The sequence below is a fragment of the Lutjanus erythropterus genome, chromosome 1 (genome assembly GCF_056507025.1).
Source record: "Lutjanus erythropterus isolate fLutEry1 chromosome 1, fLutEry1.hap2, whole genome shotgun sequence".
NCBI lineage: Eukaryota > Metazoa > Chordata > Actinopteri > Lutjaniformes > Lutjanidae > Lutjanus > Lutjanus erythropterus.
This window is the reverse complement of record NC_139317.1, coordinates 19,728,729-19,756,210: the sequence shown is the minus strand read 5'-3', so window position 1 is coordinate 19,756,210 and position 27,482 is coordinate 19,728,729. Positions and strand designations below refer to the sequence as shown.

At 38.9% G+C, this 27,482-nt stretch overlaps 1 protein-coding gene across 2 annotated transcripts in view; it reads right to left on the bottom strand.

Annotated features, from left to right (window-relative positions):
• Positions 1–200: 200 nt before the first annotated feature.
• Positions 201–27,482, bottom strand: part of lgr4 (leucine-rich repeat containing G protein-coupled receptor 4) — a 38,460-nt gene continuing 11,178 nt past the window's right edge. The window contains exons 2-18 of one of the 2 annotated variants that reach the window (XM_084716154.1): positions 23,021–23,092; positions 17,275–17,346; positions 16,007–16,078; positions 11,694–11,909; positions 9,999–10,070; positions 8,925–8,993; positions 7,117–7,188; positions 6,811–6,882; positions 6,646–6,714; positions 6,492–6,563; positions 6,129–6,194; positions 5,902–5,973; positions 5,722–5,793; positions 5,491–5,616; positions 4,335–4,432; positions 2,845–2,898; positions 201–2,376 (exon numbers count right to left, since the gene is read on the bottom strand). In XM_084716154.1, the coding sequence (XP_084572280.1) occupies positions 968–2,376; positions 2,845–2,898; positions 4,335–4,432; positions 5,491–5,616; positions 5,722–5,793; positions 5,902–5,973; positions 6,129–6,194; positions 6,492–6,563; positions 6,646–6,714; positions 6,811–6,882; positions 7,117–7,188; positions 8,925–8,993; positions 9,999–10,070; positions 11,694–11,909; positions 16,007–16,078; positions 17,275–17,346; positions 23,021–23,092 (2,755 nt within the window). In that variant the 3' untranslated portion in view covers positions 201–967. The remainder of the gene's footprint in view (positions 2,377–2,844; positions 2,899–4,334; positions 4,433–5,490; positions 5,617–5,721; positions 5,794–5,901; positions 5,974–6,128; positions 6,195–6,491; positions 6,564–6,645; positions 6,715–6,810; positions 6,883–7,116; positions 7,189–8,924; positions 8,994–9,998; positions 10,071–11,693; positions 11,910–16,006; positions 16,079–17,274; positions 17,347–23,020; positions 23,093–27,482) is intronic. The other variant, XM_084716164.1, reaches the window with a different exon arrangement.

Genomic DNA, 27,482 nt, shown 5'->3' with positions numbered 1-27,482 from the left:
AGCATGATGGCAAAAAACTCAGAAAATAAGGCCCAGATTTAAAAATAACTGGAATTATCCTTCACACTAATGAAAATAATGACCTATATGGTCACATATATAAAAGTTTTTGTGAAGAGTTAAACGAAGAGAAGTGCTGTTGTTTTGCTTGGGTTATACTGTGTCATTCAAAGGCCACCGTTCATACACCTGAAATCATCTCCACCCTGATGCTCCTGCTGCTCAAACAATAAATAAAACATCTTTCACCACCACCAAGCTGCTAAAACAGTGATACCTGCTACTTTTATCACATTCTTAGTCTTAAAGCAAAGAAGTGTTTTTATTATAGACTGGCATTTACTTTTACCATTCTCATGCTGATACGATTATGATCACAGGCAGGTAGGGCAGAAGTTATTGCTGACGTTACATTTTTTCCCCTCTGGTGGGTGAAGAAGACCACCTGAAAGTTACATTCACACAGAAAAGTCTAGGATGATTATTACATTTGCTACATTTATGTAAAAAAAAATAAATCAAAGTATAAAATCAACAGTTGTGTGGAGAAGCTTTAAAAAAAAAGGACAACAATTAAAAACTAAAAAGCTTATAAGTACAGGTGAAACAGAGAAATCACAAACTCTTTGACACGTACATTGAGGATCGCAACATCATGATATCCAATCGAAAGCAAGAAGCAGGCACTGGCGGCAAGATTTTCCTTTGCGAGATCTTTTTTTGTCGACCAGCTTGTGACATGATGTGCTCAGTTCAGCTCCAAGTTCAAAAAGCAGACCAAGTTCCCTTTAAATGATTGGTTGCATCTCTGTTTACACAGTAATTACAAACATAAGTGCTTGCTGAATCGTCTTTTAGCAGGGTGGTTGGCACATTTTGTCATCGATATAAAAATGTTTTTGTAGCATCTAAATTCACATGACAGAGAGATCTGTGCACACAGACGTGCTGACGCTCTGCAGCGTTCTCAGTCTTTGACTCGAGGTATGTTGTATGAGTAGTGTACCAGAGGAAGGCCTCTGCTCTGACAGAAGCACGCTCTGCCGCAGGCCTGAACCTGGTCTGAACTGTCCGACACAAACGAGTCGCCCTCGTCTGCATATTCAGACTGAGCAGAGGGCGTGCCACTATCTGCCCAGAACCCCTCGGCACGCTGGCAAACTGCAGCTCCCACCAGGAGGGTGGGACAGCTGTGAGACTTCACCAAGTGTCTACAGACTGTGGAGGACGAGGGAGATGAGCAGGTCCTGGCATGCAGTGCTGCCTCGCACTGCTCACATACAACTGTCTCTCCACAAAGCTGCGAGTAAACCCCGCAGTCAAAGCCCAGGTGGGTGGAGGAGCCGCCGTCTGTGAGCTCCGACCCTCCACCGCCATCGTCTCCATGACTTTCTGCGCCAGCCTTCACCTCCCTGCTCGAACCTCCACGGCCGCGCAGCCTCAGCCAGTCCTCCCTGAAAGCCGGGCTGAAGAACACGTACAACACCGGGTTCAGGCATGCAGGTAGCGGGAAGAAAATGAGCGTTACAGACTTGGCGATCTCAGGGCCGCCGGCTGTTGAGCCTGTCAGGAGAGGGGCAAAGGAGAAAGCCGCCACGGGGCAGAAGAAGATACAGTTGGTGAAGATGAGCCAAGCTACATGTCGCAGGGCGCCTGTTTGCTCCGGATCTGCTAGCTCCACTCGGCCCAGGTGGCAGTACAGCTGGGTGTACACAGCTGCGGTGAACAGGTACGCCAGCGCATTGAGCAGCACCAGCACGACCGTAACGCTAAGTGCTGGACTCTCCCCGCCAGCGAAGGGCAGGCAGAGTGGAGAGACCGACTGGTCGCTGGAGGTCAAGAGAGGCAGGCAGGCTCCAGCGGCAGCCAGCAGCCCCAGCAGTCCTGCAGCCAGGCTGAAGCGCCGGTCTCCTCTCCAGCATCCGCGATGGCTGCTGCCATTCCTCCTGGGAGACATCATAACCTTCCCAAGAATCGTCCGCACGGCCACGCTGCGCTCCACGGCAGCCAGGGAGAGTAACAAGACAGCCCACTCTGATGAGAAGACAGCAAGAGCTCCTGTGACCTGACAGCCGGGCCCCATCTCCCACCACACCCCGAACTCAGCAAAGGAACCCCACGTGGCAATGTCGAGCACAGTCAGCACGCCGACGTACAGGCCTGTGAGCAGGTTGGCGAGGGCCAGGAGCCCCATCAGCAACCGGGCCGGAGAGACAGCCGGGGCGAGGGAGTGGGAGTGGCCTGCCGCTCGGTGTGTGGAGGAGAAGGTGGCCACCAGCACCAGGCTGTTAAACACCAGCGACACCAGACAGATGAACCAGACAGTCAGACGAATCATCCAGTTACCCAGCAGGTGCTCACAAGGCTTGAAGGCTCCTGAAGACACAAACAATGTGGTTGTTCAAAAGTAGGGCTGCAACAATTTGTTGATTAATCAATCAAAATAAAATTAGCTGCCTATTCTGATAATCAATTCATTGCTTCAGTCATTTTCAAACTAAAATGTCCAACATTTGCTGGTTTCAGCTTCATAAATGTGAGGATTTGCTACTTTTCTTTGTCAGTTATGATAGTAAATGAAGAGTGTTTGGACAAAAGAAGCAATCTGAAGGTATCACTTTGGGCTCAGGGAAATCGTGATAAACATTTTTCTTTTCTTTTTTTTATTTTATAGACTAATCAATTAATCATGAAAATAATCTGCAGATTAATCAGTGATAAAAATAATAATTCGTCTCAGCCCTATTCAAAAGTGAACACTTAATTTTGTCATCTATTTAGATCATTTCAATAATAAACAAATACAAACATAATGAAAGATGCAAACAGCTGTTTGATGCTTACCTGGTGAAGGAGAACAATGTATAATCATTGAGATTCTTTCCACTTCCTCCCCACCTACAATAAAACATTTCATGTAAGAAAACAAATAGCAGACTTGCCAAAAACAGTAGTCAGGTGTATACAGTAGGAAGCATGTTAACAACTGCTTTTGTTTGACTTTCCAAATTGTTGTTTCTGCTATATAACAATCAACAATAGTTAAAGTTAATTATTACTGACCTAACTGTCCAGAAAAATAAGCAAACGATCGCAAAGAAGCAGAAATCCATTTTCAGGCATCTAAAACCCACTTTCAAAATATTAAACAAGGAAGATGCAAATTGTGCACTGGAGGAATAAAATTTGCTGGACTGATGTTCACTGCGACATTTGGAATCTCACACAAAATTCCAGGTGAAAACCCAAGAACACTGGATTTTTTACTTTATCCAAAACACATCTGGGTGAAATACTGCAGCATGTGATGGATTTACCGTCAGCAGCTGGTTGTGGCAAAAAGCGCCCCTCATTGAAGAAAGACACAAAAATGTGCCAGAATGTATCCATAGCCTCTCACCAAGTGAGTGAAAGCTTTTTTAGAGTTTTGTATTTTAGCTTTGAGTGATCATTAAGTTTATTAAGCCGACTATATTGAACATTGAAGTACACACGGTGCGTTCCCTCTGCTGCACACAGCAGCAGCCTCTGAATGCGAACAGAATGCAGAATCTGACTTTGAAAACACCAAATGACTTGTTTTAACAGATTTCATTTGTTTAAAATATAAAGAATTGCAAAATATTACTATCGTGAGAGTGTTCAGTCTGACAGTGACAGATCTCAGGCTGAACTTGGCATTTGCACACAGATACAGTCTGCTTCAATAACAATTATCAATACCACCAGATAAAACACTGAAGTGAAACCCACAAACTAAACAAAAATAGTGTTTCTTCCTCCCACCAGTCAATCATCCACATGTTACCCATTAATGGTGGAAACCGGCTGTCTGTACATGGTTATTCTGTGTTAACATGGTGCAAATATTTGTAATAAATGCCACATATATTTCTAATACATTTATCTTGTGTTGTTCTGTCATGTAATTGAGTGTGACTATAAAAAATAGGCTACATCAAATTATTCCAAGGGACATACATGAGAGGGTCCTGGTATATTTTCTACCCTGTAAGGGGTCCTTGGCTGAGAATAAATAATAAAACAAATAAAACACATTGTAACTATTCCCTGATGTACATAAAACTGCACTACACAATCTGTAAACAGCAAAAAATAGCATGTAGGCTGATGCCAGTGTGATTTAAATATTTAACCAGTACATCTAACAACTAAATCTGATAATCTGGTGGGAGATTGAAGAATACTGGTGATACATTCATGTTAAACATTCTCTGTCGATATTTTTAGCCACTTTTACATAACCAAAACAAAAAAGTTTATCTAACAAGTCAACTGTTCCAAGTAAAAGGCTCTGACTGCAGCATTCCCACCTGTAGATTTCTTTACATCATTTTCCTCAGAAGGGCTCGTCATTGAGTCACATCCAACAAACGCACAGCACTGGTAGGCGTACGGTACAGAGATGGACCTACAAACAAACAATAATCATTTAGAAAGGCTGTGAACATCCTGCTGAGGTCCTGTGTTAATAATAATACAGATGGTCCAGAATCTTAATACCAAACTGGGGAAAGGATAAATAATGTGTTTGTCTGCAAATATTTGGCCATCTTGATTTTTTTCAACGATAATATTTGGATGTTTCCATAGTGTGTCTACAATTGTGGAGAAAACAGATTCAGCTGGCTTTCTCATTTAACGTTAGAGAAGAGGTGGAGTTTGTCTGTTTTTCTGTCAGTCTGTCACACACACACACACACACACACACACACACACACACACACACACACACACACACACACACACACACAGAGAAAGAGAAAAACTGAAAAGGAGATGTACTATATTTTGTACACTTTTTGTTCTCTACAGGGTGAGTCCAGTTTATTTCAATCAAGGAATGTATGAACAGTCTATATGATGAGGGACGTCCCCCCTTTTCCTACTACCCATTTAAAACAAAAGTGTAGAAAATAACCTCACTAAATAGCTAAAAATCATATTCCAATTATTTTTGACCAATATTACAATTAAAATATGATTCACAAGTAGAGGGACTTATTTTTTTCATTACAATTTTCACTTTCACTAAAAAAAAATGTAATCATGATGATGTGACATTTGTTGGGGTCTGTACAGGACAAAAATGTTTCCTTACATCTGGAAAACAAGATTTGTAAACACATTTTACCTTTATCTAAAAATCGTTTTCTACAGTTTACAGCCTTAATGACATTTTTGTTTTAATTTAATGTTTTTATTTCAATACAAGTTGATCATTCTTGTATCTTAAGAGAAATCAAAATAATAATGTCTTAAATATTATTTTTTACAGTATTGTCTTAGAGAGACATTGGAGAAAATGAGAGGAGAGAGATGGGGGCTCATATGGCAGGAATCAAACCTGGGACAGTGCAGTTCAATAGTCAGAGCCAGCAGCCACTAGACCACCCACAGTTACATTTTTCTACTATCTCTCCTCAACACTTCAGATAACAGAACTAGGCTACAGAAGTGCTTTCTCACCTGAGTTTGGGCAGGTTTTTTGCAGTCAGCACATTTTTCATCTGCGGATTTCCTGAGAGCTTCAACTGACTGAGCACACTCAGTCCAGTCGTTGGAATCACAGTCAGACAGTTCATACTCAGATCTCTGCAAACAATGATTAAGAAACACAAGCAGTTTAATTCTGTATGATGCAGTCAAATGAAACAATGACATGCAAAGGCTGAAAAGTAACGGGAAGGTCAAACTCACAGGTTGGTGAGAGCGGTGAGGGTAAGGAAAGCATCTCCATGGATGACTCGAATTTCATTTCTGCTCAGATCTCTGTGTAAAATCAGAACACAATGAACTCACAATCCCAGCACAAAACATTTGTTTTTACAGCATCCAGTGTGTGTGTGTGACTGAGTGTGTGAGACCAAGTGGACTTACAGTAAACGCAGAGCAGAGAGACCTTGGAAAGTGTCCCTGTCAATTCGTTGAATATGGTTGTGTTGGAAGCTTCTGTTGATTGAAAACAAGAATAGAACCGATTGTAAACAACCAAATAATTATCATTCAATTATTTAAGCATTATTATTTTATTACATTATGTTAATCTTAAAAGAATCTGTCCTTTCAGCTTTACCATCCTTGTCTGAAATGATTTGTAAACTCACATCTCCTGCAGTCGGACGCAGCCCTGGAGGGCTGGTAGCTCCTTGATCTCATTGTAGGACAGGTCTCTGATGGAGGGAAATAAACAAAACAAAATGTTGAATTGTTAGTCATGCTACACTCTGTTTATCGGCCAATTACAGCTTACAATTACCTAATGCCTCAGTGTGAACACTTCTCTAAAATGGAATGTTTTTTTTTTTAACATAAATGGGAATCTGACTGTCTGTAACAGCAGTAAAACCATAGTGTGATTTACACTGTACCTGTAAGGTCCTAATTATCTTTAATCCTCCACAACTATTATTTGTAGAAGGTATGTTTTAAGTGCTACAGCAGGCGAGAGGACAAGAAAAGTCTCTTACAGTGTCCGGAGCAACTTGAGATCCTCACACAGATCAGCAGGGATGGATGATATCTTGGTTCCTGACAGTGTCCTGGAAATAAAAAACCTCATCAGTCACTTCTGAAACACACAAAGCACGAGCAGAAACAGATGCTGCATCCATGTTCACTCACAGACTCTCAAGGTTATTAGTCCATGTAAGGATGGGGAAGTCCTGCATCATGCAGGCCCCTCGCAACATCCTGAAACACACGTGGTGATGAATAGTGAAATCATAAACATCAAAGCATGAGAAGGTATGGATGGAACAAGAAGTCGTGCCTGACAGCGGGACTTACAGGGAGTGCAGGTCAGACAGATTCTGGAAAGCCGAGGCACCCACGAAGGACAGAGGGTTGTCATAAAGATGTCTGAGAGAGCAGAGGGGGAGAGTTCAAAGCAAAATCATTTACTATGCGAGAATGGCACCATCTTCTGGACATTCATCTACTGAAGCCTAAAACTCATAACCAGTTTTGGCTCACACTGTATGTGTGCTTTTCAGAAAGCCTGCTGTACGTTGTGCACAGTTCAAATTAGAGTTATTAGTGTGCTACATTTGTTTCTAAGTTCTGTCAGTAAATCAAAGGGGGGTTTGACCTTACATGGTTCGCAGCAGGGGGTTGTTATGGAAGGCCCCTTCAGGTATGGAAGCAATATTGTTGCTGTGAAACCCGCTGCAGGAAGAAAGTCAAGGACAGAGTGTAAAGAAATTTTGCTCAATGTGAAACCTGACATACAAGTAAATTAGGTTGACATATGCAAAACCAAAAAATGGAAATATGAAAAATACAAAAAGATGTAGACAGTAGCGTTGCAAATTGTAAACTCTTTCCTCAACCGATCACTGATAAAATTAACGATCAATTAATTAATTAATGATACTTACAAAATCTTAAACAAATTAGATGTACCAAACAACACCAAAAGCAATTTTCCCCTCAATAAAAGCTTTGTTTCCACAGCAACATGTTACATGTTCTCTGACAGCATCATAGGAGAACCATTTTTGGTTCCTGTTAAAAGGTTTTACAAAAGTTCACTTGGAACCCTTTTATGGTGCTGTGGTTCCACTTACAACCCTCTCTGGGGGCTCTATCCAGAACCTTTCAACCTTTCTAAGGGTGCTAACAAGACTCCAACCAGGGGCTCTACCGAGACTCATTGTAATATTCCAAGGGTTTTAGCAAAAACACAACCAGGGTTTAGTTAGAACTCAGACAGGGGGTTCTATGAGAAGCTTTTTATATTTCATAGGTTTGATCTAGAAGACACTTAGGAGGTTCTACTGAGAACCTTTTTATATTCCAAGGGTTTTAGTTAGAACCAGAGAACCCTTTTATATTATGGTACTAAGAACCATTGATGAAAGAACTCTTCCTTCTAAAAAAGGTTCTTTGCATAGGATTCCTAACAGAAACCTTAGTCTTACAAAGAACACATGACAAACCCTTTCTCCCAAAAAGGGTTCTTCAGGTGCAAGTTGTTCTGGGACCATTTTGGAACCGTTATTTTGAAAAGGGTAGCTTATGAAACATATAAAGGGCTACATATTAAATGCATATAAGATAATATTCAGAGTGCATTCAGAAAAATCTCCAATATACTTCAGACCATTATTTGATAGCAGATCGATTAAATTTTACATGATCAATCAAATTCTCAATTAATCAGCGACCGATTAATCAATCAATGATAAATTGTTATCATCTCTAGTAGACAGCTGAACTGAATCAAGTACCAACAAAAAATAATTCTTAGTGCCTGCTACAGTAAACAAGGTTGGTTAGTTGATTTAAAATACCTCCTTAATTAAATAAGTATTTGCTGAAAACCAAGAAACAAATCATGTGGCTTTCAAGCCTTCAAAATAAGAGCACAAATGTTGAAACACATTTCAAAATATTTCAGCTAATTTATTTCTATTTAATCATCATATCCACTTGATAAGTCAGACAAATAAAATAATGATAATAACAACAACAATAATTATAGTAATAGTAATACTAATATTAACACTACTACCACTACTACTACTACTACTACTACTACTACTACTACAACTACTACTACTAATGCTAATAATAATAATAATAATAATAATAATAATAATAATAATAATAATAATAATAATGATGATGTAATAAATTTAGTTTAATAATATTACAATAATTATTACAGGATCCTTTTAACCTCATGTTTCTGTATGTGAATACGAACTTTTAAACCACTCAATATTTGTATTTTAACTACTCGCTGAGACTGACAAAAAATGAGGACAGGTTTTGCTACTTTGCATGTGTGCTCCAGTTTTCCTTATTTAGCTACTTTGTCAGATATTTGTCAGCTCACTGACTTTAGTGTCAGAACAAAATGTTCTCTTCACTGAGGAGAAACAGGACGATATACTCACAGTTCCTTCAGTTTGGGCAGGGCCTCTATTGCTTTGGGAAAAACCTTCAGGTTGTTGAAGTTAAGATCTCTATGATGAGACAGAGAGAGACACAGGAAGTCAGTGCTGGGTTTCATTTTCATGCAAAAAGAAAAAAAAAATCAATCTCTCACAGCCCAAGACATAGTGAGCAAGGATGGATAATTTTGTATTCCACAGCTCAGGCCAAACCAACTCAAACTGACGCTAATCACTATCACAGCAAAGACGAACAACAGTTCATTCATTCATTTACAGTATTTTCTCCGGTAATCATTTAATGATCATTGTTTCAAAGGGCACAGACAAATACATAGCAGACCAGCAAATTTAGTCATACACTAACCCAAAGCAGGTAAAAAATACTGACTCCTTGGCTGTCAGTGGGGTTAAAGGAACATGGTGCGTGCCTTTCAGGTGCTGCTGTTAGTGTAAAACTGTATTAGAGCTTTAGTATTTTGTTCATGTCAGGGATGTAGAGAGTCTACCTAAATTCTTAAGAAGCCTCCCCATCACAGCAGCGCAAACTTCTCTTTCCACAGATATCATACAAAACACAACACTAAAGGTTATAAAACACCACTTGAAACATTGCAGAACAGCTATAATAGAGGACTGCACTGCATTACCTTTACTAATTTGTGGCTAAGTGTCTGCAGTGCTGTACACCAGCCTGAGTACCAGCAGACACGTCACTTTAAATGTACCAGACTGGGATTTAAAACCAAAAAAACACATCAGGTCATCCCTGATTTCCTGTAAAGGTCTGTGTGTTGTACAGTAGCTGTTTGCCATTAGGTAACATTGCAACTAAAAGATTTTTCATGGCTGTGTGGCAGGAGGAAGTGAACAGTGGGAGGGCAGATTTGATAAGCATCATGTACTTTGCTCTATTTATCCTAGAGCAATTAAAGGAGGAAGTGGACACAATGATGTCTGGAGGACTGGAGCAGAGGTGGGTGGGGAAGCTGTTAGCACACACAAACACGAGCAAAAACACACTCAAACTGACACACACACACACACACGTCAAATACTGTATGATTGTGCACTTACAGTGTCTCCAGGTTCACGAGGCCAGCAAAACAATTGTCTCTTATCTCTTTAATTCTGTTGTTATGAAGATGCCTGGAAAAGTAGTTTCATACACATCTGTAAGATTTTCATACCAGGACAGATATAAAATAATCTTTCACATTTATCTACTCTTGTTTTGCAGCTTTTGTTAAATGTTACAAATCAGTTTTGAATGTCACAGTGTGATTTGTGAATCAGGTGTCTGTCCAGTGTGTATATATGCAGAAGGCTTTCCTCGCCTAATACATTCAGGGTCTTTCCTTCCTGTTTATCCTGATGTGTTTATACTAACCCTGCAGCAATACCACTCTGTGTGTGTCTGTGTGCGTGTGCTTGTATGTGTGTTTGTGCAAATATATAACAGCAGAAAAAAAAAAAAAAAGCGGTATGTTTGGAACAATCCATCAGATTCGTAATGCACCACATATTTATAAGTTACCCTCGTGGAAGGTTTTAGCATTTTCCACCGTGCATTAAACAGGATAGACAAGATAATCTTAATTTTACATTAATGCTCAGAGTCAAGCAACTTTTTCAAAGTGTCATTAACATTCAAATTCAATCCCAATGGTGCATTTCACTGCAAAAGCGCTTGCATGCAAAAACGCAGCAGGGTATGAGCAGCAGCCTGTTTTGTTGACTTATTAACCGTAAGCTGTGGAAATAAATACAACAGTATGTTTGTGTTTGGAATGTGATTTGCAGTCGCTCGGAGGATACATTCAGAGCTCGAGCAGAACACAAGGAGAGGTGCTTTGCATTGATTTGTGGTGACAGAATAATGTAGATGATTTATGAACAACTAAACAGGAATTACAGCTTCTCTCATTTAGAGGGGAGCAGTAGCAGTACCATCATATTTTACTAACTGGATGGTAATCTGTGCTGTCAGGCAGACAGGAGATATTCCAGTTAGTTAATTCGAAAAATTACCCAAAAAAATCCCTTAAAATAAACAAAAAACACACCATGGCTCGGGAGCTAAAGAGACATCAAACCATTACTGTATAGTCACAGTGCAGAGAATTGCCTGTGTTGGCTTTCCTCATCTACTTAACACACAGTGACTTTTACTTCTCCAGATACTCCCTCAGGTCATTTTAGTAAACACGAGAATGTTCTCAGTCAGTGTGCCTGGTTAATTAAAGCTTTAAAAAGTACACCAGCAGGTTGTTCCTGCTGAGTAATTTAGTGTATAGGTCTGTGACAACTGCATGCAAAGTTCTCCTGGCTGTTCGGGTGAAGTTCACTTTGAGGACTCTGAAAATGTTTGTTAATCGCCTTCTGTAGCTTTTAAACGACACCTCACCAAAAGCCTAACTGATGAAACGGCATGTATATAACTGTCTAAACCATTTCTGAATTAATCCAGTGACTGATGGTGTCATGACATGGCCTATTATCCATTTACAAATGCTGTGCTTCTGGGTACCTTTTTCAGTTTTGTTTAGTGTTGGTGTAAAATATCATACTGTATTTGTATAAGGTTTATATTATATATATGATTTTTACTGCATCTGAAAAGATTAGTGCATATGGCTGACTGCAGTGGATGGTTTAGTCCAATGTAGTCAGAACCATTAGTGAAACAGATAAAGACATTTGAACATCAGGACTACTGTGCACCTTTGTCATTCTAAACCACAATTAGAACAATAAATTAATATAACTTACAGCACAACTAGACTGGTGAGGTTTGCAAAGGCGTTGTCTGGTATGTACGAGATGCAGTTGAGCGCCAATGTCAGAGCCTGAAGGTTCGCCTGGTGTCTCAGAGAACCGATAGGGACCTCCGTCAGGTTGTTATCATCCAACCAGAGGTGGCGCAGCTGCTGAAGGCCTTCAAAACTGTCATCTGGAACTGTGGTAATATGGTTTGCATCCAGGCGACTGACAAACAGAGATACAAGGAAAAGGCATGGGTTCGATACTGAAGTTTTCTCAGACAAATAGACCATTTTCATAACTGCCATTTTGACATGAAGTGTAAACACAGGTGTTACAAATGATACTAATTATGGTTCTATTGCATTCAGATCAAACAGAGTCAAGGTGCTGCTGCTGAGCAGAGTTGGCTACACTCAGGTTTGGGCAAATACCTAAATATCAATACTGCTACGATATTGTGAGGATGACTATTTGCTTTCACAATATATTGACACAATTAGATATTTTATAAATAATTAGCAGATGTGTAGATTTAATGACAAATGTATGATGGCAAATAATAGAACAGCTAGAACAGTCTGGTGAGTTCAGAATATGACATCCCTTTACTGTAAACCAGCCTTTAAAACAAGAAGACTACACTTATGACATATCACAATATGATGATACCCAAAATCTAAGACGATATATAGTCTCATATCACAACACCAATGTAATATTGATAAACGATGGTGATGGTAAGTTTATCCTGGGTTTGACTTTTGGTCTCCAGTTATTTTATTAACAGTTAAGTTTCCTTTAATTTAATTCAAGTTGTGCTATTTGTGTTTTTTTTTTATTTATAGTTATTTATAATTATTGAAAACACCAGCAAAAGTTTGCTGTTAGGGTGTCCAGATGTAATATAGTTTTTTATGTAAATAACTAACTAAATAAATAAATAATCCAACACACCCCTGCCATGAGTACATGGACAACACATTTAAGACCATGTGCTATGCACACATATATATTTAGATATTTTTATATTGTGTAGGATCTTAATATTTGATGTTTATATTTTTTATGCTTACATTTGTATTATGCTTATATTTTATTTAATTTATTCCTATTCATTCCTCTACATAGCTTTTGTATGCCACACTGAATCTTGCTGTACATGTACAATGACAATAAATCTATTCGCATTTGCAAATAAGAATATTGAATGATATATCAGTATCACAATCAGCCCCCAAAATCCAGTATTGGTTGGGCCTTAGTTTGCATCTAAAATGATTTCTCTCAGTGCAGAAGGGCAGAGGCTAAACTTCAACATACTGCTGGACTGCAGTCTCTTGAGGACTCATCTGATTCATTGGTCATTATCAACATCTTGTGACTTTGAGTGAAGGTTTGAAAAGAGGCAGACTGGTAAAAATTAAAGGGCTTTATCCTGTGGCTCCACTCCCTGTTTGCAACACTGTCCAGTACAATGCCTTCATTATTGTAACCACTGCTGCAATGGTTTTTTTTTACCCTTACTTCTGAGAAATATTGAGATACCTTCAATCCTCCACTTAGACCAACTCTTCATTCTTTAACTGAACGACACACATCATACTTCTAATTACCCAAAGGAGAATGACATAGATGTTTGCTTGGCTGCCATGGTAAATCTGATATATTAACTTGACTAACTGGTGACTTCACAAAACTTACATAATATAACAGAGCAGTAATACTTTCATGCTGTGGATATTCTCCCCATTGACCCTGCAAACTGATCAGATTCAAATTCTGATCACAGACCAATTCTTTGGTGGTAAAAAAGGAAATATTTTTAATTTAAGGAGTACTCTGAATGCACAAGTGCTCTTTTCACCATCACCACTCTGTTTTCTCCTGCTATCCTCCCTCACTGAGTGTCTCGCCCTCCCTCAAAATTCCTCAAGTGTCTGGGCTGGAAGAAAAACAGTCTTGATTGACATTTAGCTCTCTAAGGCTTTATACAAACCCAGTCCTGGCTCTGCCAAAGCATATTACTTCAGCTACAGACCTTAAAACCCTCACAGAGAAAAGACATCTGTTAAATAGAAAGAAGAAGGGCAGAAAAAAGAAGAGGGGAAGCAAAGGACAAGGGGAGGGATATAGAGGGGTGATAATAGCTGAAAGCTGGATTTTCAGCACGTTTCTCCAGCTGGATCCATTCCTCCATTAGTCCCTGTCAAACTCAAAGGCACAGTGGTGGAGGGAAGTGGCACAAATAGAGCCATGTACATACAATGGTCTCAATGAAAGTGACATTCAGTAGTTTCAGTAAACAATGCTAAGACTGAAGGCGAGTGGAGCTGGATTGTGAGAGCTACAGATAAACACGTGGAGACACATAAGCTCCTGAAGAACTCACCAATGTAACCTAAAAAATAGAAAAGTTTGCTACAGATCTGTTGAATAAGACTGACCTACATTTACACAGGGCTTTTGCTGGACTTAGTGCACAACAAACACTGCAGCAGTTAAGTATGTGATATGAGTGGAACCGCGCCTAAATGACATCAATGATGTCTCGAGTAAATAATGAATATTTGAACTTTTATTCTTGACGTGCAGGAAAAGTAAAGTCTTTAGTCTCATCATAATGCCATCTTAGAGTAGTGTAACATTTAAAATACTGCAAGTGACAGCTGCAGTCACATGACAAACAGGGGAATGTCAATTATCTTTGTGGACATCAGCTATCTGCCTGAATTGGGTCTGTATAGTTGAAGCAATCTGATCAACGTGACTGGGACTCCACCAGGAACTGTGGTGTAAGATGATGAGATTCTGTATGGGCGCTGAAGTTTCACAAAGTCTAACTCTATAATAACTGTAATAACATGTGATATAAATGCATGTGAAGACAATGAAGGAATTTCATAAAAGTTGTTAAGTATAGTTTTTAGTAAAATGGAACTCATAACTATATTGACATGCATGACAACAGTGAATAAATTCCAGTGAGAGACATGCTGTCTTCACTTAGAGACAATTTTTCCAGAGAAGTACAGAGAACTGATTGAATGCTCAACACTATGATGTCACTTTGACCTTTAGGATATGAAATGTCATCACCCCAACATTTTGTCCTACTATGTATTTGTGAGAAATTATGTCATAATTAGCCTATGAATTCTGGAGTTATGGCCAAACACATGTTTAGTGAGGTCACAGTGACCTTTGGCCCCTAACATCTAATCAGTTTATCCTTGAGTCCAAGTGGACATTTGTACCAATTTCCAAAGACTAGAGTCTACAGCCATGCTAACAGCTCTGTGAGGTTGTTCTGTGCAGGCTGGTACTTTGAGCTACGTGCTAATGGTGACAATACATACTGCCACAAGAGCCATCCTCAGCAAACCAAGAATGTCTGCACAAGATTTCATAGCAATCCATCTAGTGGTTTAGACATTATGCTGATAACAATGTTACACAGACTTTTAATGCATCCCATCTGCCTTTCACACTGAGAAATCAGTGACCAGTGGCCTCCAACTAAACTTCACTGTTGCATATTAGACCTATGTTTGCATAAATTTGTTTAGCAAATGTTCAGCACCAAACGTTTAGATCTTTACATACATTAGTAGATAAACTGTCCTGCGGTGCTCCTATTGCTGCTGCTTTCTGTATTATCTTTGTGAGTAACTGTCTAGAATGTGGTTGTTAGTTTGGCACAAACATTATGAATTCCACTTTGGGTAGTAGGTTGTGTAAACAGACTGCAGTGCTTTCCCTGACAACAGCATTGATGACTGCTGTGTGTCCTTCTGTCCAGGAATTCAGGACCAAATAGTTTTTTTTTCATTAACTTCTGGAGAAAACAGAGGCTATTCATAAAACTCATTAACATGGCTGGTGTGACATCAGAGCTTGAGACTGTCATAGTAGAGTGATTCTTGTATGTAAACATGAATGACTGCTTTTTGTAGCAGTAGTCCACCATATTTTGATCATTTAAACATTCCATCAGCAATTCAAAGGAGCTATTTTTCAGTCTTAATTCTGAGCTGTATTTCCTGTCCCATGTTTGACAGTTACAACCAATTCAAACTACATTACTCCAACCAAATAGCTAACCAGTACAATGACACTGACATACAATCATTACAATCTCTACAGTGGTAACAGTCAGTGTTTTCCTAATATGGTAAATGCAGGACAGAAAGGTGCACTTGAAATTCAAAAGCTCTTTGAGAAGACAATATCCCACGTGTGTGTGTGTGTGTGTGTGTGTGTGTGTGTGTGTGTGTGTGTGTGTGTGTGTGTGTGTGTGTGTGTGTGTGTTGATGACTTACAGAGACTGGAGAGAATGAAGGTTCTTCAGGGCTGCACTGGGCACAGTTTTCAGCTGATTATTCTGGAGCATCCTGAAGGTAAAATGGAAAATGATTTGAACTCACAAACTTTTTTTTATTGTTCATGAAAAATATGTATCTACAGTTGGGATGATAATTATTACAGAGAATTTAATATTTGATTGATCACATAGAATCTAATCGATCCACTGTCAAATAAAGATCTGACATATAGCTGAGATTATTAATATGAGCACGCCATGCATATTACCTGATATTCAGTTATATGTGTTTAATATGTATTCCTCTATGTCTTTATACCTGTTTGTTTCATAGGCTATGCAATGTCGTCAGAGATTATGCAATAAATTGCTGTGGAAATAACGCTTTGATTAAAGGAAAAATGCACATTATATTGTTTGGTATAAGTACATTTTAATGTAATCAATCGCTAATGTTACCAATACAATGAAAAGTGCTTATAAACAGCAACCCTAATCCACAGATATTCAATGCTACGTATGTTAGTTAGTTTTCTGAAGGTCTCATCTGTGTGTTGTTGTTAATGTGGATCCACACTGGTTAGGGTTTTTCCCTTTTCCTGAGTTTTCCTGTCTCAGTGTTTGCAAAAGGAAACAAATATGCCCGGTCACTGGGAGCATGAAGAATTGTGTATACTTACACAGTTACAGTATTTGTGAAAACTGAAACCAAATCTGATGTGAACAGGGTTTGTTTGATCTGCATCTAGTCAAAATGCTTCAGTTTGTTTTTTCTTGTGTAGTTACAAGTAACAATGTGAATACATTACTTGCTATGACAGTCATAGTATTTGTGTTTTCAGTCCTCTAACTAAGACCTCACCTGTAGATCAACAGGACTTTGAACTTTTGGCCCAGTGCAGAATCAACAGGGCAGCACCTTGTGCGGTGCTCCGTGTGTTCAAGTTTGTGCAAGCACACTAGGGTGTGCTGCCCGGTGTAAATTATGCAGAACTAATTTTTACACAGGTCTTGTATGTGATGCTCTGTTACGGTTCTTCAAAGCCACAGATCAGGCTGGGGCAGGGATGGAAAAGTGCATTTGGATGTAAATTGTGTGACTATGTTTAGGTTGGAAATAACTGACAGCACTATAATGTTGCCATAAACTGCAATATTTACTCCCTCCCCTAGAGTGTGGAAAACTTCACACTGTCACAGCCATAAGTGTGAGTGTGTTTGTGTGTGTTGACAGTGGCGGTGGTGGCAGGGAGGGTGCATGCTTACAGGACTTTGAGCTGATGGAGTCCAGACAGGGCTTCAGGGTGGATGAATGACAGGTCATTCCCCGCCAGTCGTCTGTGGTGAGAGAGACAGAGTTGTACTTTGGAAATTTGTCAAATATTTAAAAGGAGACATTTCTACATAAAAAGAAGAACACAATGTAACAAAAAACACAGAGTATATTTTTACTTCTGCGTAAAGCAATGCATGGTGTTGAGAAGTTCTTCACACCCAGCACCTTGGTAGATTAGGTTCCAGCTCTGATGCTGAACATGGAGCCTGGGGTGTCAAAGACATGAGTCTGTGCCATGGCCTGTTGTCACTTCGTCTGTCACCCACAAGAGATTAGAACTGTTCCTGGATATCCCCTCCTCAGATCCCTTTCTGAGCCTCCCAACCATCACTACTCAGTGCTCCCTTCAGAGAGAGTGAAAGACCAATTCACCCCTGTGGGGCTGATACAAGCTGTATTGCCTGGTAACATTTATCACTGGGCAGCTGTTTCAGTCCCCACGTGAATTACTTGAGGCTAAGGGGACACCTCCCTTTCCTGTTAGGCACAGGAAGTGTATAGGAAATAGGGGTGTAAATAAGCATGGGACAGGCTTACTGGGACACACAGCCCGAGTATACTATCTGGCCTGAGAGATTAGCAACAGATTTATCACTCTGCAACGTGAGTCAGGCCAGGCTGAATTCCCTGCAACAAGAGCAGCTGGGTGTGAGCCTGAGAATCAAGGCTGACTGTGTTAGACCACAGACCCTCCATGTAGACTCAAAACTGCTCTTTTGTGTGTTTGTATAAATACATTTCGGGCAATTTTCTAGCAAAACAGGTAAGAATAGCTGTAAGTTCCTGAGGAGACCAGCAAATCTAAAATACTTAGTAAATTATCTATTCTGTAGGTATAATATATGTCAGTGGCAGCCAAATCCAACCTTTGAGTATTTGGCTCCGCAATGAAAGCAGAAGATTTTCCCTTTCACAGTTCATCGTTAAAGTCTTTGAATAATTTTCACAAATCTCATGTAGGTAATAATGGGAATACAAGGCTTGTGGGAGTCCCAATAAACATGGCCTTGCTGCAACAAATATAATTGATCATTTGCATCTCAAACTCAAACAGGCAGTCTAATAGATCTGCCATGCTGTTAAAAATGTTTCAAAAACATTTATTGAGTGTGAATAACCCATCAATTACATTTTAAGTCCCATAGTGCAACACAAAGCATACATTTGTGTATGATATTTTGCCAAATAACTTTTACAAGAACACAAGCTGATGTAATGCTGTTAGCGCTCACTCGTTCATAGGAAAAATGACATCTGCCCCAGATACAATCCTGCAACAACAAGTTTTATAGTTGAAAGAAATAAAATACTTCACTAAAAACATATGGTGCTGCATCTCCACCAGGCCTATAAAACTGTCCCCCAGTGCAGCAAAAACCTGGACCAAACTAAACAAAAAAAAGTGTCTTCAGACTGCAGAAGTTGAGTGCAGCTTCCAAGATCAGAATTAGACCTGATCAAGGCATATCTGATCTTGACTGATCACCACTTTATTTACACTAAAAAGAAAATGTATGAGCCATAACTGGAAATTATCAACCACTCATGGCAGCAGTGCATCAGAGGCACATTGCACCATCATGTTATAGAGTGGAAGCATTTAACCTGTTACGGTGCATTAGGACAGTAAGTTCTTTGCAACCTTAATGTTGCTGGGCTAATGAGTTTCTAACCATCTGTAAGTGTTGTTGTGTTTAGTTAGCAAGTTTAATCTGCAGGATCTGCTGGTTTATGTTTTGTTATCACAAGGTCAGTTTCCATCCATCTGCTTTTATTTTGACTTTCAATTTGCACATAAGAAAATTCTGAGTGCAATCATGATGTACAAGAACCAGACTTGAACCTCCCCTGAAGCAACAAAAAATGGTAGCAAATGAAAACATCAGGTCAATGATGAGGAGGCAGTAAACTTCCTCAAATGAATATAGGATAGCAACATAAATGCTATGCATTAGGATTTTTACATTGATTTTTACTATTTGAGGTTCGACTGGCGCTATTAATTATGTCATCTCGCTCATCTGCAATTGTTAATATCACTCAACTGGAGAATTAGCGCCACCAGCTGTTTGGTTCCATGAACCTACCCCTAATTACAATAATAAATGGCACATTTGGATTAAGACCTGGCTACAGACTCAAATTCAAATTAATACATTTTTTTCTGTCTCCATGTACCTAAGAAATGGAAATGGCAAAGTCAACTGTCAAGCAGGCAAGAAACATGGTGTCACAGAAGATGGCAGGCCCAAAAGACAGACTTAAAAAAAAAGTTAAATAAATTCTTTCTATACCTCTAAACTGAAATTGTCCAAGAGCTTGTGAGTGTGACTAAGAGTTACTGTACAGTAACTTATTCAGAGACCTCCACAAACGAGACAAACTGCTCTAAATCCACATTAAATAGGCCAATCACAGGCCTTATTTACTGTTCTATTTATTGTGGTCAGCCCAACCTACCCTATTCGGATGTGACTGCTCACCAGTTTCATAGAAAGGCTGACTTGACTTTGAGACAAACCCAACATCCAAAGCTGAATTCCACAACTCACAATACCAACCAGTCAACCAATTGATGTAAACATCTGTGTCTCTCATGACCCACAATTTGTCAAGAAACAGCTTTCTGAAATCAGATTTTCATTCCAAGACCATAATCTGCAGTTATAGTCATGACTACAGTATACATTGTCATGCATATAGACGCCTACAAGTTCAAAACACAAATCTCATCTGTGGCTGTTGAGTCATTCTTGTTCATTCCCAGCAGATAGTGACCAACGTGGCTAATCCAATATGACTTAATTAGTTGAGAACTCATACAACCCTGAACTTCACTGACACCAGCCGCAAACCACCACATGCCAACATGGTTTGACAAATCATGATATCCTTCAGGTTTCACAACATAAAGAGCTTCTCCTCCCCTCACATCTTTCAGCAAATTCAGTACATGTCCCCCCAGGCTTCAGCGAGGTAAGAAGAATGTGCTAAATCTCGTTGAGGAAAGGCTAAATCCTCTCCTTGTGCAACACCACTCCCATTGGTCTACCTTTGTCAATAGCAAAATCACAAAAGAGCCCTGCAGAGCACTCCGACAGCAGTAAAGCGCTACAAACATGATTAGTTTACCACAGAAAAAATTTAGCTGTAACAATACAGGCAAAACCCAAACAAGCACCCGTCCCAAACGACATGCTCCCACATGTACAATACACACCTTTTTTTTACCAGTGTTGGTATAGGTAGCTGTGATCATAAGCCTGTGACTTCATTTCCTATACTCATCTTGGCAATGAACATGTTCATATGAAAAAATCTCAACAATCATATAATTATAATAGAGTTGTGAAGTGGGAGGAGCCATTTTAGGCACCACTCCTTCCAGCAGTAAGTGTCACATTCATTTTTCCCAGACAATTTTAGAGCTCTTCTCAGACTTGGATCAGTATGAAACTCGAGTCAGTGCAAAAAATAAAAAGTTAACTACCACTCAACAAAAAGTATCAGAGCAGGAAACATCACCAAGCTTAAAATTCTGTTATGTACAGCGTTTTTAGCAGCATAAGCTAAAAATTATGTGCCGTTTTAAATTTGCTTTTTTTCTGTTTGATGCCTCTGACTGGCTCCTCTTTAGTAACAGCGACCGCTGCTCTTGGGTATTGGAGTATTTGGAGCCATTCGCCATGCCAATCAGACAAACATTAATTAGAGCCGCAACAATTGGGCCCAATCAAATATTAATCATCTATTAAATTAATTGCTAAACCTATAATAAATCAATCATAAACCAATTAATCCAATTTGGTTTGGTTTGTTGTATTAACGCTTTTTGTTATTAAAGTCTTCTTGAAATTCTTATATATTCCTGTAGTTTGTTGTAAATCTGAACTTCTGCATTCAAACCACTTCCTTACTACTGAAGTCACTCTACTTTTTGGAACCAACTCCTCCAACATGGAGGTAGAAGCCATGGTACTTTCAATTGCAGTCATGCTTGTTGTTGCCATGTGCAACCATATTATGTCACAGTACTGGAATCATTACGATATGATTTGTTATGCTATCATATAAAAAAATTATTAAGATATTATCATATATGATAGGACACTTAAATATGGATACTGTTTTGTAATTATCAAGGCAAATGATAAATTACATGGACATGAATTTTACAGCACATCATTCAGCCAGGTCCATACTGATTAAAAGTAGCAAGAAAAAAAATGTCTTTATTTATTGTGCAAATATTACACAAATGGATACAACAGTATGAAAAATACATAGTTGTAATAAAGTGAAACTCAAAAACAACATAAAATTATTATTAAACAAATAAATTACAATAAATGTTTTAAATCATTCTGCCAACAAAATATAACATAAAGAAAACAGAAGACTGACCCAGGTGTCATTACCATAATTCACCTTAGATATATAGAGTGATATCAGTCATAGGTTATTTTCAAGAATATAAACAAACTGCAAAGAAGACAGAGAATACCTGTCATCACGTCTGCTGAGCTTTGAAGCGCCTTTGGCAAGAGAGAAAGAGAGCCGAGGAGATTGCGTGACTACGGAGGAGGGAATATTCCTCCCTCGTCTCCGGTCCTGTCCTGTGTGAGGATGGCCCACTCTCTTTTCTCTCCCTGATCTCTTTCTCTGTCAACTCTTTCTCTGCTGTCTCTGCCCTCAGGGCCCATGCCCTGGTTCACTGACACTGCTACAGCCCTACAGCGAAAAAGTCATCCACCAAAGTTCACTGAGACAACCCTGCAGATTTGTTCTCAGAAAAAAAAGGTTAAACAAACACATATATGAACTGGGCACATGTCAATCAAAATACCTTTCTTCAAGAACAGACACCCCAGCCAGAGTCCATCCATTACGACAATCTAAGACAAGAAAGAAGTAGCAGCGAGACTGGATGGGTTTTTTAGCCTTGTTGCCATGGAAACTATTGTTTTGCCCTCTTCCTTCCTGCCTTGCATTCCTCCACACAATGCGATGAAAAGTAAATTGCCTTTTTGACAAAGCAGACTGAAGTGGTATATGGAAAAGAAGAGGGTGAAGACCCGGCTGCCTGAAAGATGCACGAGAGCTGAAAAAACATGCCCACGAAAGGCCAAGTGGAGCTGGAACTGCTGGAGTTCTGCTCATTCACTGGTCATTTTGTTTTCGCAGGGCTGCATGTTACCTGATATCAGGTAGACAGATTTTATCTCTGACTCCCGGCAGCACTGAGCCAGACAGCGGACTATTTAAAGAGTGAAGAAATAACAAACACCCACTAAGATTAGATGTACGCCACTCAACAAAAGCCTCAGAGCATAGATGTGCTGTTGCCACCCTGATAATCCTTTAAAAGCAAAAAATCCACACAGGATGTCACATGACTGTGGCTTCAATACATGCTGTCTCACCTCACCTTTTTAATTGAGCTTTACTGCACCTTTTATAACTGCCCTTGTTCAACTCATGAATGGTGAGTGATTTGTGACCTCACGTAACGCTTATCTTCTTCAGCTGAGAAGGAGGGCATGTTGTGCACCTTTAATGTGTGCTTTGCAGTGCAAACTCAAATATCCAGGTGCATATCATAAAGCCCGACCCTCATGTCAACATTGTACAGAGTAAATACATCATTAACAAGGGAAAAAAGAGGCATGTACTCACAGTTCCTCCAGATAGGGGAAGTTCTTGAAAACATATGCTGGAAGCTCAGTGATATTGTTCATGCTCAGGTCACTGTGGAAACAAAAAGATCAGTTAGAAACACAGTTAGAAACGCAGTCATTCATTAAGACCCTTAAAAAAAGTTGGTTAACTTTGCATTTAGGATCTTGATAGGGAGACTGAGTCACATCACTGCTATGATACGTTTTAAATATTTTCATTGAAATACATTTTAAAACCTGTTCAGTTTTCATGCTGTTTCCAACAATAGACCACCATACAAGATTATCTATTCTCAAAGGCATTTACTTACACACCCTTGCCCCAATTTTGTTTTTATTCTTGGTACCACTTTACAATAAGACTACCCTTAGAAAATATTTATAAATGGTTTATAAATACATTTTTAATTAGGTTATAAAAACTTTATACATCATGAATAAGCTATTTCAACACATTAAGTTAAAAAGGGCAACAATGACTGGTTGCTTGCAAAATATTGATATTATCTGCAGTGTCAAGGCTCAGATCTCATTGCTTAATTAGTTATGTAGTCAGCAGCATTTATACTCTGAGTTTCAGCTTAACAAACAGATATTTGTTAATAAGTTAGTAGTATTTAACCAGAACAGTCAGAACATCTCAATAATCAAAAACTTTTGAAACTTTTCCAGGTATTTTTCATTATTATAAATGACCATAAATGAAAAACACAAATAGAACAAAATATATTTATACATTAAACTTGAATTAAGAAAAAAGATCAAATGCACATGAAATGTTGCCTATAAAGCAAACAAATAAAAAACAACTTGTATCATGTTCTGTTTAAAAAAAAAGTTTTCATATGAGTGTATATCGGACAACATATAAGCCGATACTGATACAGACCGACATAGTTGTGATCAGCCAATACCAGGGCAATAATATTGGCTAAATTATATATCGGTCAGGCTCTAATTCATACACTACAGCTTTGGCAATATTGTTTACCTTGACAATTTCAACTAGGCTACACTTTACAATGAGGCTCCTTTTGCCAGTCATAAACGATATTAAGTCATGACTAAATAGTCATGTCTTTTACACATTACAATAAGGCTTCCTTTTAACAGCTATAAATGTTCATAACTCTGCTAGTACGGTTAATTAGCAGTAAGCAGCAACTGGATCTTGCCAAATAGTGTAACTTACTTATAGCCGTTCATTAATAATTTATAAAGTGATTACAACCTAATTAACTTAATTATAAGTAAGTCACAAGTTACAAATCATTTACTATAAGGTTAGTCTTACTGTAAAGTGGCACTTTATTATTTAACCATTTGCTTGTCTTTAGTTTAAAATATTTATTTCAATGTTTTTTGTCACTGTGAAGCCACTTTTAACCGTGCTGATCAAAATTCTCTCAGATTTTAATAAAAGACTTAATTTGCAATTGTCTCGAAATGAAATCATCTGAGTGAAGCCTTATTCCAACAATTAAAAAAAAATATGCTAACATGATGAGGTCATTGATTGTGATTGTAAACATCATATATAAACAATAGGGTGGTTGTGTCACCTACCCCTTATGGCAGGTTCATGTCTTTTGACTGAGCCTGCATGAGTATAACCTCAACAAAAAAGCCCTGAAAAAGCCCTTCTCTTTAGCCCCAGGGATCTTCATTTTTCAAACCAACTTCAAGTAAAGATAGGCATGTAGCAGCATGAAAAATATGCACACAGGACTTGATTTGCTTCCCCACCAAAGCTAATATGAGTATATGTGTTTATCTTCATAATTATAATTCAAAAAAACACACACACACTGATGGGTATATGCTTGCTACTGAAAATGTATTACTTAGGAAAGCAGTGTAGTGTATTTTTTCTAAATGGTTGTGAAAAGTGAGGGACTATCACAATAAAAGAGGGGACAAAAGGCTGTCTTAGGTCTACTGAGGAGACATACACAATGACAGCCGCTCTGGATCCTAATCTTGATTACAAATCCACAACCTGCTTCAAAGAAAACCCCCCTCAACACCATACATAAAGAGATGGCACATATCAAGGCTGAAAAAACATCCGGGATTCACAAATGAAGCTGCCCCCCCGTCCCCCTCACTCCTCTTTCACTCTCCAACTGGCCATCTTGAATTTCACTGCCAGATCTCTCTAGGACCTTGTGTGTGGGCCCCTGAATCCTACAAGTATCATATTGCCCTTCCTCTGCAGTCCCAACTACACACACACACACACACAAACACACAGACGCACAGAAGCCTTAAAAGGCGGGCCCTGACAGAACCCTCATCATCCCCGCGACCTATGTCCCATCTCCACTTACCTGCTTATCCAATTACCATATAGACTGTGCGGCTACAACAACGCTTCCATCAACATCCACCCACTCTTTATCTTTTTTTTCTGACCCTGACAACATTTCTGGTGGTGTTCTGCAACCACTGCAGCAGATCTGCCACCACTGGTGGTCAGATGGATACATCCCTAACCACATTTTAAACCATTTGACTCAATCTTCCGCAGACTGTTGACTGGTCTGAACCACATGCAGGGCTGGGGAGTACGGGAGGCCTGCATGACTCTATCACACTTCCTCCCTCCCTCTGTGTCTGGCTGCTTTACTCATCAAGGTCTTGGCCCGTCCCTGCTAAGATAGATTGAAGGGGACACTAAAAATGCAGCTGTGATAAATGGTGACAAGCCTAAATGCTTCTACAAACAGGTATCAGTAAATTTCTATCCCATGTGCTGCTTGGCTTCATCTTACCAGAGAGGAAGCGGAGAACCTGAGAAAAGTAACAGACATGCTTGGAGAAAAAAAAAATATGGCTGCTAAGATGAAGTATGAACATGTTCTAAAAGTTAAAATATCACCCTTTTAAAGATACAGTCTGAATTTGATAGACAACATAGAAATACTACATAAAATGTTTTTAATGGATCGCTGTTGCCCTCTCTGTAGTTAATGTGTTGGTTAAGATTGTAGTAGCTGAATAATCTTTATTCATGAATAAATAATGCAATCCTAATTTGATTAATTTGCAGTTGCTATTTGCTCTCTCTTATATGGTACTGGGCCTGCAACTAACAGTTATATTCTTGATTAATCAATTTTTCCTTTGGACTATAAAATGCCATTAAATACTGAAAACTCACATTTTTTTAACCACCAAAATTCCCTGAAGGTCCTCGTGACATCTTCCAAATTGCTTGTTTTGTTAGATAACCAGTCCAAACCCCAAACATATTCAGTTTACTCCTTCATAAGATGAAGAAAAGTCACACAACTGAGAGGCTGCAACTTGTGAATGTTAGGTAATTTTGCTTAAAAATGACTTTAAACTTAATCAGGTTATCAAAATAGTTTTCTGTTGATCAACTAATCAAGTAATCATTTCATCTCTAAATGGTATAATCGATTAAGTTAGCCTGCACAGTGGTTAAAGTCAACTTACTCACTCATATGATTATGGTATATACCAGTATGTACATGGTATAAAATCATGGTTGGCAATGCAATGGTTTTCAAAGAGGCACAATTTTACTAGTTTACTAATAAAGACGATACAATAGGCCACATCAATCATGTTTCCTAGGGCCACCAACACATGATGATTTTATTTCTTAATGAATGAGATGAACAGTACATACACTGGGCGTTATAAATCTGTTAAGACCAACTGACCATATTTCTGCTTTTGAGGAAATACAGATGTTTTAGTCGTGAATCTACAGAAGTTACGGATTTGAACTGCTGTGTTTCTGCCCTGTTGTAACACACATGTTAATCTCTGTACATCTGTTACATCTTTGAAATTTCATACAATCAGACACAAAAAGTAACTGGAAATTGACTTTTTTGTAACTAATCTGCACACAATAAACTGAAAATAAACAATACTAAAGCAAACAACAAACTGGATTGAAACATTTGCAAGATACATACACAACTTAACAGTCCTGATCTGTAGCCCGATCAGGTTATTGGACAACATGTTAATATGACCATATTACCTTCCACAACAGACAGCGCCTACAACTGTCCACAAAAATTAAGCACTGATCTGCAGCCAGTTGCACCTACTGTTTGAAATTTAAGTTGCCCTAGTTATACAGATTTATGAGTCACTCAATTACCACACAAACAAAGTCATACAAAGAGCTTTCTAAATATTTACACCTAATACTACTGGGTGTAACTCTTGCAAAGGTATTTCTGACAATCTGACAAAAACTGCCTGTTGAGAAACTGTGTACAACTATTTCTAAGAGTGGAACAGACATCATCATTCGGAAAAACTACAAGCCAGATTCTTAATGGAATTAGTTATCCGACCAAAACAAACAACCAGGAGAGGACTTTGATTGAGATTATAGCTAAGATGCCAGGAACTGCAGTGACATAACTAGAGAGGTCACTGGCTCCAATGGGAGGTTTCACCAGAGAGACAAC